Source organism: Cimex lectularius, unplaced genomic scaffold, assembly GCF_000648675.2.
Source record: "Cimex lectularius strain Harlan isolate CLEC.00 unplaced genomic scaffold, Clec_2.1 scaffold227, whole genome shotgun sequence".
Lineage (NCBI taxonomy): Eukaryota > Metazoa > Arthropoda > Insecta > Hemiptera > Cimicidae > Cimex > Cimex lectularius.
In genome coordinates, this window is record NW_019392955.1 from 698233 (window position 1) to 711954 (window position 13722).

Sequence of the window (13722 nt, forward strand, 5' to 3'; positions counted from 1 at the left end):
ACAATCAGAGAATGAGCGATTGTTATCGACAAGAAGAGTGGAAAAATTAATATTGTTTTATTAAATTCACTCATTTCGTGGTCCGCTTGATCAATTAATATTTTACAATTAATTAAGGTTTTTAGTTGAGATGAAAAAGTCAATGGCACGAGCGGGATTCGAACCCACGATCTTCGGCTTGATACGCCGCTGCTCTACCACTTGAGNGCTCAAGTGGTAGAGCAGCGGCGTATCAAGCCGAAGATCGTTGGTTCGAATCCCGCTCGTGCCATTGACTTTTTTATCTCAACTAAAAACCTTAATTGTTTTATTATGTTGTTTTTATTTTATATCACCTATTTAATGTTGTAAACTTAGGAATTTTCTAATGGTACAGTTTGAAATAACTGAAAATATGTATAAAAGTATTAAAAAAATGTTTATGCAACACATACTCTTTTCTCATTTTAACTTTAAGAATGTACTTGTTTAAATAAACAGTTCTTCGATTTCAAGAAATCTTTTTTCTCTGCGGTGGCTCAATAAGCAAAAAATGAATTGAGATCAACTGCTCTTTTATCAGTGTGACATTTCAGATCCATGCCATTACCATAAAAAAAACTGCATAATTGAAAGTTTATTCAAATTTCCTATCGATTGCCGTAGAACGATTTCCTGACAGTACATCTCAATTTGAAGTTTTGTAAAAAGTCCAAAAATTAACTATCCCCCCGAATTTTTGAATTTACAGGTGAATGAATGAAGCTAGGAAAACTTTTTTTTAAAAATATCATTATGTTCAACGTAAAATTTTCTAAAAACGAGACCTAGCTCAAGTCTGTAACTTAAAAGGCTGAGAAAATGTGCATTTTCAAAGTTATCCATTTTTCGTACAAAAATCAGGTAGTCAGTTTTTTTGTGGACAGTTTATCTCTCACTCTCTCTCTCTCTCTCTCTCTCTCTCTCTCTCTCTCTCTCTCTCTCTGTGTGTGTGTGTGTTTTGATTGTTGTGTATATAAATGTATGTATAATTAATTAATCTTGTTTAAAATAGTTTTTATTTAGCAGTCAAATATCAAATATTATTTTGTACTCAAATATTGATATCTAAATTATACTCTATGTTATTATTATTATTATTTCATTATCATCAATGTTTAATATTTCAATGTTTTTCATATTTTAACTGTTCTTTGTCTTTCATGTAATTATTGCTATAAAATAGGCATCGCCTACAAATAAACATGATAATTAATTAAAAGTCATTCACTTTTGTTTAATTATAATTTTTTTTTAAAGGGGCATCCGACATCATGGTCATATCACCCCAGAGCACGAAATGCAACACACTCAATACGCACTCACACAAATAAATACATTCACACCTTTATGCAACATTGCATTCATTCTATGCAGTAGAAGAGTACGAGGGACGATGGGAATGCTATTCCACCATCATCCCCTCATAAATCTATTATGTTCATGTTTGTAAATAAAAGCTTTTCTGTGTATGTATTTACCTGCTAAAAACAAGGAATATTGTTGTATTATATTTCCATTCTTCTTTAAAATGAGTAATTTGTGTGATATTGACAGTGCCGAGATAGAAGCGAGAGGAGTACGAGTCCCTTCTCCGCCCGAACCTGGAAAGTGGTCGATGTTCGCCCTTTCGGTTTCTCCCGTGGTCGGGCTCAGGTTTTCGTCGCCGATCCCCATCCAAGTTTTCAGGCCTCTCGAAGTGGATTTCAAGCTTCCCGGCGCCCTGAGAGTCGGCGAGAGTCTTGAAGTGGACATCAAGATCGGAAACAACTTGAATTCCTGCGTGGACGTAAGTTTCCCAGAAATTAAAACTGATATTTGCAAGTCTCTCTGTACAAATAGAAACATAACTAGTTAAATTAACGGCGAAAAGTGTTTCGCCTGGAACCAAATATATTCAAAAATTGTTTCTTTATTAAAACTAATCCCTAACATGTGATGAAATAGATTGATACATTTATTAAATTACTGATTTAAAGGGTAGCAATTGTTTTTGGTTTTCAATTTTTGTTTAAAAAACAATCATTTTTGCACAGAATGAAACTAGTCCGATGAGATATCGAGCTTTATAAGTGCTTAACCCTCCTAATTCCAGGTCAAAAAATACCCCTCGCATTTTATTATTTGTAATTATTCAGAAATAGTGAGATGCGGTCTGGTGTGATGTAGGTTTCAGAAAAACATTTTCTTTATCGTGCCAACGTTTCGATCTTTATTGAGATCATCTTCAGGGCCTGGGATTTACAAACATTGTTTACATTTAACAAATACACTTAGGATGTGGAAAAGTAAATTTATACAATGCAAAATATATTTTTTATATTCAATCAAAGTATTTCTACTCACTCAAAGTGTTTGTCTTCTGTGTAATTGTGCCATTCTTGCGTGTCGTGTTGAGAGTGCTAGTGAAATTTTGCTGTTTTATGTTTATATATGTTGGATTTTGAAGGGGTGGGGAAGGAAGTCAGTGTAGAAAAGACATTTTTGTATAAGGCGTCGGCTTCTTTGAGGAGAAGAGAGCCAGAAACTTCACTAATCACCACACATTTATTATTTGTATAAACCTTAAAAATTAATATATTATATATTCATAAATTCTATTTTGATTAAACTTCCAGACATTTATCTGTAAACTATCTCAAATCAATTACACTACGAAAATGTATACAGAAATGTAAATGCATTTCAGTATTTTCAAAATTAATATAAAATAATATTTTCACAAAAACATAGTTGGGGTCTATGACATTATCCCTGCATCAGATTTACGTAGCTGGGTCCCGCCAGGAGAGGAATATCGAATAATGTGGAGTAGTGTGAATAAATTATAGTGTGTAAATGCCATTTATTAGCGTGAATGGAGGAGCTCATCACTAATTTGCTCGCGGAATATCGAGAAATGTGGGGAAGTTTGCATCCTAAACAGACTAATGTTTTATCTTGGTTCTGTTTTTATGTGTTTTTGTGTTATTTTATTCACAATTGACGAGGCCATGAGGTAGAGGCTAGTAAAGCGTAGATAAATAAAAATTTACCGCAAAATAACAACTTTTTGACCTCTCTTTCAACAACTAAACAACTATGAAAATTGCTCAAAATACGATCAAATTTTGAAGTTTGATACTTAAATATATCTCGTGAAAAATAAATTTGTATCAAAATTAAAATCCATAAATTAGAAGTGAAAAAAAACAATAAAAAGGAAAATAGCCAGCTGTTCTTTTGCAAACAAGTGCTACCCCCTTAAAAGCAATGATAAAAAAAACCACAAACCATGCAACTCTACAAATATTGGTGCATAGATACAAAAAAAATGTGAAGTCAACGCAAACAACATTATTTTTGTTATTTTATTCTACTGTCATCAAAATCAAACTATAGATACTTCAAAAGACGATATAAAAATTGTTTAATTGATCGACACTTGATCTCTCTACTGGGTCTGTCTACTCTACCGAGTTTTCACGACATCTTCAATGAGTGAGTAACGGTCTGTTTCGTTGTCAGCAGTCAGTGTAGGTCCTTAAACACCGTTTTGTTTCATACACTTTCACACTAAAACACTACAAAACAGAAAAGCTAGACGTTCTAAGGAAGATGATATAGAAATGAAAAGTAACAAAAAACCAAGAACCTAACATAAATAAACTAAATACTAGCTTTTACACAGACAATAAAAAAAATAATCAACAGAAACTACTAACAATGAAACAGACAGTTTATCACTGAAGATGACCTGAACCCGAAACAGAACCCAATGATCAAGTGTCGATCAGTTTTATGGTTTTACGCGGCCTAAAGTTAGAGAGGCCTCAATCTGGTTGACAGGTGGTGCAAAAAGGAAGAGTTATCTATCAACCCCCACAAAATCATAATTATTCCATTTGCAAGGAAGAGGACAGCAGGAAGCTTAAAAACTCCAAGCCTAAACGGGACTCTGATTCCATTTTCCAAGGAGGCCAAATATCTAGGGATTACACTATATCAGTGGCTCAAGTGGAATTCACATCTAACTAAAACTACCGAAAGAGCAAATTGCCTGGGGGAGGTGGAGGAGGTTCTGCGCCAAGAACTGGGGTCTAACCCTAGGCTGTACACCTGTGTCCTAAGACCAGGAATGTTGACATATGGGTCGGTGGTGTGATGGACCAAAACTCTTCAGGTCAGAGCAATAAGGCTATTATGTGACACCCAAAGACAAGCTTGTCTCAGTGTCACTGGTGCCATGAGCACAACGCCAACTGCGGCCCTGGAAGTTTTGTTAAACCTCCCACCATTTCACATTTTAATCCAAGGAGAAGCCAGAGCAGCAGCCCACAGGCTCATAAATGGACAACCATCTGCTATGATAGGCCATGTAAATAAACAAAGGAAACTGAGGGAGGAGATGCCACTCTAGGTATACCAATTCATGCCTCTACTCCAAAGTTCAACTTTACCAAGAAATACAAAGTACTAATACCAGAACGGTACGAATGGGCCAAAGGAACTTTGGAAGGCAAATTCCTATTGGTATTTTGACGGTTCCAAAACCGCAACGGAATCAGGATTTTCTGGTTGGACTCCTGACGGGTCACTGCCACATAAGAAAGCACATGCACTGGATAGGAGTACAAACAGATGAAACACTGTGCAGATACTGCCAGGAAGAGGAGGAGACCGCAGAACACATTTTATGTTTCTGTGAAGGTTATGTAGGTGCAGGTTCTTGCAACTAGGACAAGAAACCACAAGAAGGTCCTACACAAGGAACCGCTGGCAAAGCTGTGGAGGGTAGTTAATAACCTGCAGCTGGCCAGTGAGTTATAACAGGGGAGCACAATAGATCTATTCAGGTCGAGGTGCAGTAGGCTTTGTGGCCGCCTCTTTTATCCCTATCCCTATGTTTTCACCGACTCGTAGACCAACAACCACCAACAATTTTAACATGTATCTTGTAAGAATGTATAAGAGTTGGTTGAACCCAAGTGTTTTTAATATTTATGTCGAAACTGGTCAATTTCAAAAAAATTTTGGTAAGTGGTATCTATCTCAAATTTGCGCTAAACTCAGTTGAAAATGTCTGTCTTGGGATAAAACTAAACTCTAAAGTTTAGGACGTGAAAGTGAAACTCTCATATTTAGAGGTGAATTCCTTTTCAATTGATTAGATTGATTTTAATGAATAAACAAGTGTATGTTAGACTAAAAGTCTTTCAAAAACTTATCTGGAATCGATCACAGAAATAAAATGAAAATAATCCAAACTTTTTAACTTTAATCTATCATCAGTATAAAATCAAAACCATAACATTTATATTATAAATGTGAACACTTAATTATGAAAATATTAATCAGGCTGACATTTTTTCTGTGGAAAGTAGAGTCGAAATTTATAGAAATGACGTAACAGATGATGTATTAAAATTGTTTAATATTAGAAATTATAGCAGTTTGCGCGTCTAAAGTTAAGGAACTAAGCCCCAAAAGCAGTAATTTCATAATATGAGTTCATTTACTCCCGACTTAATATAAGTTTGTCGTAATTATGGTGATTTGTGTCCTGTTTTTGCAGTATAATCAATTCTTATGCTTGATATATTTAAGATTTTGACTACATTATGAATTAACTTTATGCTTTTTAAAATTCATTTTGGCTTCGTTAGGTGAACGCCTTGCTGACCGTAGGAGAAGGTGCTCATTTCTTAGGAAGCAGTCAGCCTTTCGTCGCTGAGAAACTTCGACTCGGCCCACACGGCGCGACTTCTTTGGTCGTTAGGATTGTCGCTACTACATCCGGCAAAAAGAATATGACAGGTAACTTTTTTACGAATTGCAGGTTTATCTCTTGATCTAAACTTAATTTCATTACAGTTGAAGTCTCCGCGTACCACAGCGAAACGTGTCAGACTGTCAGCTCGGGCTTAGCATCAAACCATTCTCTCGTGGGAACGGTCGTCAAGCAGAGAGGAATATTGATTAATCCAGAAGGATTAGTCAAGACACACATCGAAAGTGCTTATTTCTGCGCAAACGGTAAATAATTTAAACAAATTGAGTAGAATTTAAGTCTTATCGGTGAACGTTACGCCTGTTAGAGCAAATGGTCATATCCACGCCGGAGAAATTCAGTTATCAGTTCATACCAGCGCCCAGGAACCGCGAAGGTGTTATTTTTGAGGTGCGAGCGGGCATGGGAGTGCATGTCGCCATTTCGGAAATCCAAGATGTGTCGCAGAGGATGTACCAAACGGTCATCGGCGATCTGGATAACACGGTCTCTTGGATCGGAAGAGGCAAACACGGTAACACAAGAAAACAGCGTCACAAATACCCTCAACTAGTAATAAAACTTTTTTATTAGGCTATTCCGTCCGTCTGGTAACTGCGTCCACCCCACAAATTTTATCGCACGACGAGTCCAGGACATTCTGGCTGAGTTGGGACAGAGGAGCACTCTCGTTCGGCGTCGGTTCGGGGATCCACGAGAGGGCCAAACTAAAATGGAAACTGGAAAAAAAGATGAAAGTGAATTACATCGGTTTTGCGACTTCTTGGGGCCAGCCGGCGGATGTCAGGTGCGTAATCGCGTGTTATAATTTCTAACTTTGTTCTAAAAAAAATTTTCTTCAGAATTTGGAATTTCAACGACGAAGCAGGATTTTCACAAGTGATTCATCTCGACATCCCGAGGTCTGTTTTGCCCGGATCTGAAACTGGGACATTGCTCGTAGCGGGAGGACTTCACCTTCCTTATGTTGTGTCAGACCCAAGGCCGTCTCTTTCTGAATTCAGCAGGTATAATTTTTTTAATATATATTTTTTTGAACACTACCTAAACCATTACTTTTTTCCACTTTTTTCCAGTTTGGCAACAACAGTGTCAATGATAGCTCCGCTGTTAACAGAACACCAGCATTTCCTAAACCAGTCAGATACGCCGGAGCAGAAGCAAAGAGCTGATAAAATTTATTCTAAAATTCAAAATCTTCTCCTTTTCAAAATGAACGACAGCTCTTTTAGCGATCATTCGAGCATGACAAGTCAATGGTACGAGAGAAAACCTACTAATTAAAGTATAACTGTAATAAATATGGCATTGAAATTTACAGGAGTTCTGTTGAAGTTTTGGATCTATTGAACCGAGCCCAGACCGTAGTGAGAGTGGATTCAGATTTGATTTCCAACCTTAAATCTTGGATTGAGTCAAAGCAAAGCCAAGACGGAAGCTTTAAACCACATTTCATCGACATCGAGCCGGATAATCAGACGAGTGTAGGTGAGCCGGCCAAAACCATCGCAACCACTGCTCAAACGCTGAACGCCCTTCTTGCCGTCGGAATCGAAGACCAAGTAACTTAATAAGAAAAAATAAATTGTGATTGATACCATGAATCAATTTGAAATTTTGATTAAAGAAAGACATCGATGCTGTGACGAGGGCCAGGGAATACTTGGAAAATCAAGTCGGTGCAGACATGATGGTAGATGGTGTCACTCTGGCCTCCCTTTGTCTTGCGCTGGTCGAAGCGAGAAGCCCAAAAGCACATCTGGCATTGGATCTGCTGAAGAACGCGTCCACAAACGAAGAAGGCGAATTTGGTTGGCCCAGGCAGAGAGACAATTCAGACTGGCTTTACGAAGAAGGAGTCGAACAAAAGAGACAACCTGTTACATGTTTGTTAAATAAATATTCTTTGCTATTTTTAAACCAATCGATCTATTTCCTTTTTTTTAATTAAAAAGTTACACTTTAAAAGGTGTAATTATCATTTTTTATGATAGTTATACATTAAATAATTGTCTAATATACTTATTGAACTAAAAGTATTGGGTTGTCCGGAAAATAATGCAGGATTTTGGTATTAAACAAAAAAAAAGAAACTAGTTACTTTAAAGCAATGTTCCTTAATCAAAATAATTTCCCATACTCTCAATACATTTCTCCCAACGTGTTGGTAACTTATTAATTCCGTCTGAGTAGAATTCAGAATTTTTAGAATTGATAAAGTCAATAAATGCATTTTCCAGTTCCGTTTGATTTTTGAATATTATGTGTTGTAAGTAGTGGTCCAGGTGTCTAAAAAAATGGTAGTCAGTAGGCGAGAGGTCCGGAGAGTAGGGTGGGTGAGGCAAAGTTTCATAGCCAAGCTCCAATAATTTTTGTGACGTTACACGTGACACATGTGGTCGAGCGTTGTCATGCAACAAAATGGGCCCTTTCCGATTGACCAAAGAGGGCTTCATTACTGCCAATTTCTGATGCATGGTATTAATTTGGTTACAGTATGATTCAGCATTGATGGTTTCGCCAGGATTTAAGAAGCTGTAGTGTATTAAACCAAATGAAGCCCACCATACCGTAACCATTACCTTTTTTTGATGAGTTGGGGGCTTTGGAAAATGTATTGGAGCTTCTCCTTTGTCGAGCCACTGTCCAGAACGTCTAGTGTTATCGTAGAGAATCCACTTTTCGTCACATGTAACAATTCTGGCCAGAAATGGGTCATTTTTGTTTCGACAAAGAAGTGATGCACAAACATCAAAGCGCTGATTTTTTTGGCGATCGTTTAATGAGTGTGGAACCCAATTTTCGAGTTTTTTCACTTTTCCAATCGCCTTGAGGTGGTCAGCGACGGTCGTTTTACTGACTTTGAGTTGCTCTGCAAGTTCTCGAACAGTTGTTTTGGGGTTTTCTTCCACCACTGATCGCAGAACATCATCATTAAGAGAGGAAGGCCTTCCACGACCTTCTTCATCTTCAAGGCTGAAATCTCCCTCCCGAAATTTTTTAAACCACCTTTGCACAGTGCACTCATTAACACAACCCTCGCCCCAGACTTGGTTAATGTTTCTAGCCGTTTGGGCTCCGCTTCGGCCGAGTTTAAACTCGTAAAAGAAAATCGTACGAAATTCTCGCTTTGACATTATAAGGATGACTGAATTATTTCCAAGTAGCGGAATGCTACAGAGGTAAACAAACAATATCATTTGGAAGAGGATTAATAAGTGTTGACATTCATACAAATGAGTAATCCTGTAAACGTAAACAGAATATTTTATATAGATTTTTTTTAATGAAAACTTAAAATCCTGCATTATTTTCCGGACAACCCGATAAAATATTTAAAGTAAACAGATGAGGCATTCAGCAATTATTACCACAAAGTTCAACACTAAATTTACGTTTTTTTAATCTTTGTCTTTTGACAAAAGAAGAAAAATGTGTATAATAAATATCACATCAATAATGTGAAATTATGCATAAAACAACCTATTATTTTTCAGCGCATTTAAAAGAATTCAAAGCTTCATTGTACGCATTAATGACCTACACGCATTTGAAAGACCTCAAGTCGGCCGAACCTGTGGCAAGATACTTATTTTACCGCTCCAACATACTGGACACCCATACTGAAGTAATTAAACTTGCATTACCCCTTGAAAAATATACTCAAAAAAAGTCTCATATATAATTTTCCAAACAGTTGATATCAACAGCCGTCAAGGCTTTTTCGGAATTTGCCAAACTCGCCCTAGATGAAAACCGGTGGTTGACCGTATCGCTTGCCACTTCTGGAATGGAGCTTACAGACACTTTGGAACTGCGACCTGACACTCCTCCACAGATTCTCAACTTGCCTTCTCTGCCGACAAAAGTTTTCGTCTATGCGACCGGTGGTGGTTGTGCCACAGTTCAAGTACGGATCGTATACCTGTCTTGTTTTTTATATTGTGTTTAACCTGTTTTTTACCCCTTAAAGGGAAGGATGAGCTATGCCACATATTATCCTAGCAGGAGTAATTCTCTATTGGACCTTTGGGCAGGAGTCACTGAGGAGATATTGCCCAGGAGAAATTCAATCCAAGAGCTTGAAGGGAAACTCCCCGTCCTCAACTTAAAGACTTGCTTTAGGTATATTAGGTCAAATCCTTTTAAATTATTGGTTGGCTTTAACTGATTAATTAAAAAAGTGTAAAATCTACAATACACAAACCATACTGACTTTAGATACCTACTTGAAAATTTTCCCTCCTACGGTCAGTATATTTAATGGTACAGCAGGGTAGCGTAATGCTGCGATAAATTACAATGGACATAATATTACAAAACTTTACAGCCATGTTACGCTAATATATTTCTCTCCATTTTAGGTGGAAGGGAGGAGAGCCTTCAGGTGTGATAAGACTCGAAATACATTTATTTTCTGGATTTGAACTGTCTTCAGTTGTGCCCAATAAACTAGATATGGATTATGGATCTAGAGGTGATAGAGTTTGGTTTGTCGTTTCAAATGTGAGTTAATTAATTCTGTCTGAATTTTTATTATGATGTAGCATTTATTTATTAAATAATTTTTGTAAATAGGTCAGTTCATCTTGTGCTGTGTGTATTGAATTTTCTGCAAAGAGTGAATATATAGTGAGCAGAATGAGGCCCGCCTTTGCCCGGGTCTATCCTGCAGGAAGGGCAGATTTGGTATCAGAGTTGTTTTTTCACACGAGAAAGGGTTCTCCTTTACTCGCTGCTACCTCTGAGGATGATCTAATTACTTGGTTCGGCTCGACACGAGCTGGTGAGACACACAGAAGAAATAATTTAAAAAACTTTCCGTTCTTTCATTGACAAACAAAATTTTCCAGGTGAATTCGACGGAATGAGTTCTGATTTCTCAAACATATGCCCTTGTGGACAGGACTGCAAAGACATCGGGACGACGACAAGAATGCCCATGACTTCAGTTCAAGTGAGCGATGATGACGAGAGGCAAAGTGGAGTGGACGACTTCACCGATATCATAGTATTCAGCGACCTGCATGAAAATCTATCGACGACAGAAGGAGAATTTGGAAGCATCGAGGACATCACACGAGAGCTGGGATTCAATTCCACTTCCGAGACGCTATATTTCGAAAGGGAGTCAATCAGGACGACCCAGGTCACTCCATCCAGCTTGCCCATCTCGACCAAAAAACCAGATCGGAAAAAGGGAACTCTAGAAAAAAAACCTGCAAAAAAAGCCCCTGTACTAGAAAAGGGTCAGAAATACACAAATATTATAAAAATAAATTCACTATAAATTTTACAAAAGAAATTATGACTCTAACATCAAGAAATTGATCTGTACTAACAAATTGACAAAAAAAAAATCATTTTTATTATTTCTCTTTCATTCATTAATTAAAAAACTCATAATATAAAAGTTTATAAGGAAACAAATACTATTTTTAGTTATATTATTTGACTAAATCAAAAATCAAATATTTTAAGAAATTTTTATTGGTCATATGTTTCAGGGTTTTTGAGGAGCAAGCACATTGATCTTCCTCCGTTTAAAGCACCTTTGCGAATAGATCAAGATGGTATATCGTTGAACACCGAATTGAAAACAGGACTGCCCGAGGCACTCAAAACGACTACCGAATCGATAGATAATATGAATCCGGTTAAAACGGCACAGCTTGCTAAAGAGCACGCTTCACTCAGAACACCCGTGTCAGATCTGCTGAGAGAAGGATCACCGAAGGAATCGTCAGGAGGCTGAAGGCCAAAGACGATTTTCAAACACGCATGGGACAACGGCCGAAAAAAAATTACGTTTGAAAAAGAGAGAACAATATTTAAGAATGGAATCGCAAAATAAGGAGCGCACTATACAAAATGAGCATATTTTTACATTCCCCTTTATCCCCCTCACCCAGAAAACACCTAATTTCATGTACACTTTGTACTATTTCCTCAGAGAATTAAAAAAAAAAAAAGTAATTATGAGAAATTTTAGTTCGGTCAATTTTAAGAAAGCAATATTTATTAAATTATTATAAATATAGAATTAAGATATTTTGATATAATAAAACAGAGGCTTTAACCTATAAAAAATATTGTATATTCTGCACTAAATTAATGTGCCAATTTTCCATTTTAAAAAGTAAATAAAGTGAAATAAAAGTTCGGCATGGATTTAGCTTTTAGATCGGTTTTGCACTTGAGAAATTTGCGCTGTCAACTCTAATAATAAATAATAAAAATGTATTTTATTAGTTAAACACAATCATGATACCAAATGACATAATAAAAGAAAAGTGAAACTTGAATGATGTGAATTATATATACATAGCTATATATATATATATAAATATAAATAATATGTTCATATGTAAATATATAAATTATAGAAATACTTCACATTTTAAATTGAGGAGTTTAAAAGTAGATTAAAATACAAAAAAAATATTGTTGGGAGAAAATAGTTTTATTAGATTATAGATCACAATTTTCGAATTTATCTTTCCACATGACCCTTATAAACACCCATCCATTAAATGTAGGAAAGTTTGTTAAAAATATATAAAACAATATTAACAACAGATTTGTTGAAAATATTTGTTTGCATAAATTGGAAAAACAGACAAGTGGAAATTAGTGGCAGGTTTGCAATATACCAAAAGAAATATTCAAAAAATTACTAAGAAGTTTGAACTATCCAAGAAGCTTAATAAGCGATTATTTACCAAAGTTTTTTTTTTTTTAACAATGCTGCATAAAATATGATTTATTATAGTGCAAAAGTCAAAAGAGTAGAAATTCATTAAATGGTGTTACTATGTATTATTATTATCTCCTAAAATCTTTGTAAGCTTGTTCTAAGCTCAGAAAAAAAAATTGTATATAGTGACAAATTCTGATCCTGAAAATGCTCAAATTGCTTTGCTAAAATAAAAGTTAATGAATTTATACTAAGATAATTAAGGGGAAAATGAAGATGTGACTGTGCATTTAAGTGTGGTTGGCACTCTAAAATTTATATACAATTCAATTTGAAATCATTTTTGTAAACTGTTCATGTCTAGATATTTTCAGTTCAACTTTACAGGTTGAGTGTTTTACAACAATTATTTTAGAAACCAGTTGTAATTAAATAGAACAAATTACACTTAAAAATACATTAATATTAAGATGTAAATAAATGTCTTAGATTTTCCCTTGGCTTTCATGTTTTCACACACTTTATGTTACTGATTTCAATTCAGATCTTTTGCCATGTGATTTTTGTGACTTTATTATTTTCTATCAAATATAAAATGTATGTTTATCCAATTTGTCTTTTTTTATGCATGAAAAATTCCTTGACCTTCGACCTGTCACGCCTCCAATTAAAATGTGAGCTCACACACTATACATTTACCTAAGCCCATTTTGTAATTATTTTATATTACTGCAGGTTTCGTTTTACCAAAATGTGTAAATAATGTAGCAGTACTCTATAAACCAATAGCAGCCAATCATTTACACAAAAAGCCTATAGACTAATACAAAATACATCCACCATCAATTTCGCTAATAAATACAGTTTCTTATCATTTGTTCACACCGTACAATCACGGTGATGAGGAATAAGAGTACTCTGACCCTATTGAGCGAATAAAATGTAAAAAAGAGAGAATATATTTAGTAATGAACGGGAGGATGAATGGGTTTGGAACTGCATGTGTTGGGTGCTAAATTTACCTAGCTGTTGAGCTTGTTGTATGTATGTACATGTGTGGTTTAGTCTGTATAAAGTCTATATAAATGTTTTAAGTCTAAAACCTATACCAACAACTATTACAATTAAAAACATTACGGGGCCACCAAGGTTATCAATTACCACAGTTCTTGCTAATAAATACATTATCCAAAAGTAAGAGATCATTTGTAAAGAGGCAAGTTAAGTTATGCATATT

General features: G+C 35.7%; 1 protein-coding gene across 1 annotated transcript in view; it reads left to right on the forward strand.

Annotated features, from left to right (window-relative positions):
* The window catches only part of LOC106663687 (C3 and PZP-like alpha-2-macroglobulin domain-containing protein 8), a 648112-nt gene extending 636352 nt beyond the window's left edge, over positions 1–11760 (forward strand). The window contains exons 14-29 of the mRNA XM_014388721.2: positions 1576–1807; positions 5664–5814; positions 5872–6033; positions 6096–6302; positions 6362–6575; positions 6631–6795; positions 6865–7047; positions 7110–7350; positions 7416–7674; positions 9286–9416; positions 9486–9698; positions 9762–9913; positions 10153–10294; positions 10367–10574; positions 10642–11037; positions 11296–11760. Of these exons, the coding sequence (XP_014244207.1) occupies positions 1576–1807; positions 5664–5814; positions 5872–6033; positions 6096–6302; positions 6362–6575; positions 6631–6795; positions 6865–7047; positions 7110–7350; positions 7416–7674; positions 9286–9416; positions 9486–9698; positions 9762–9913; positions 10153–10294; positions 10367–10574; positions 10642–11037; positions 11296–11543 (3304 nt within the window). The 3' untranslated portion in view covers positions 11544–11760. The remainder of the gene's footprint in view (positions 1–1575; positions 1808–5663; positions 5815–5871; positions 6034–6095; positions 6303–6361; positions 6576–6630; positions 6796–6864; positions 7048–7109; positions 7351–7415; positions 7675–9285; positions 9417–9485; positions 9699–9761; positions 9914–10152; positions 10295–10366; positions 10575–10641; positions 11038–11295) is intronic.
* Positions 11761–13722: the final 1962 nt, after the last annotated feature.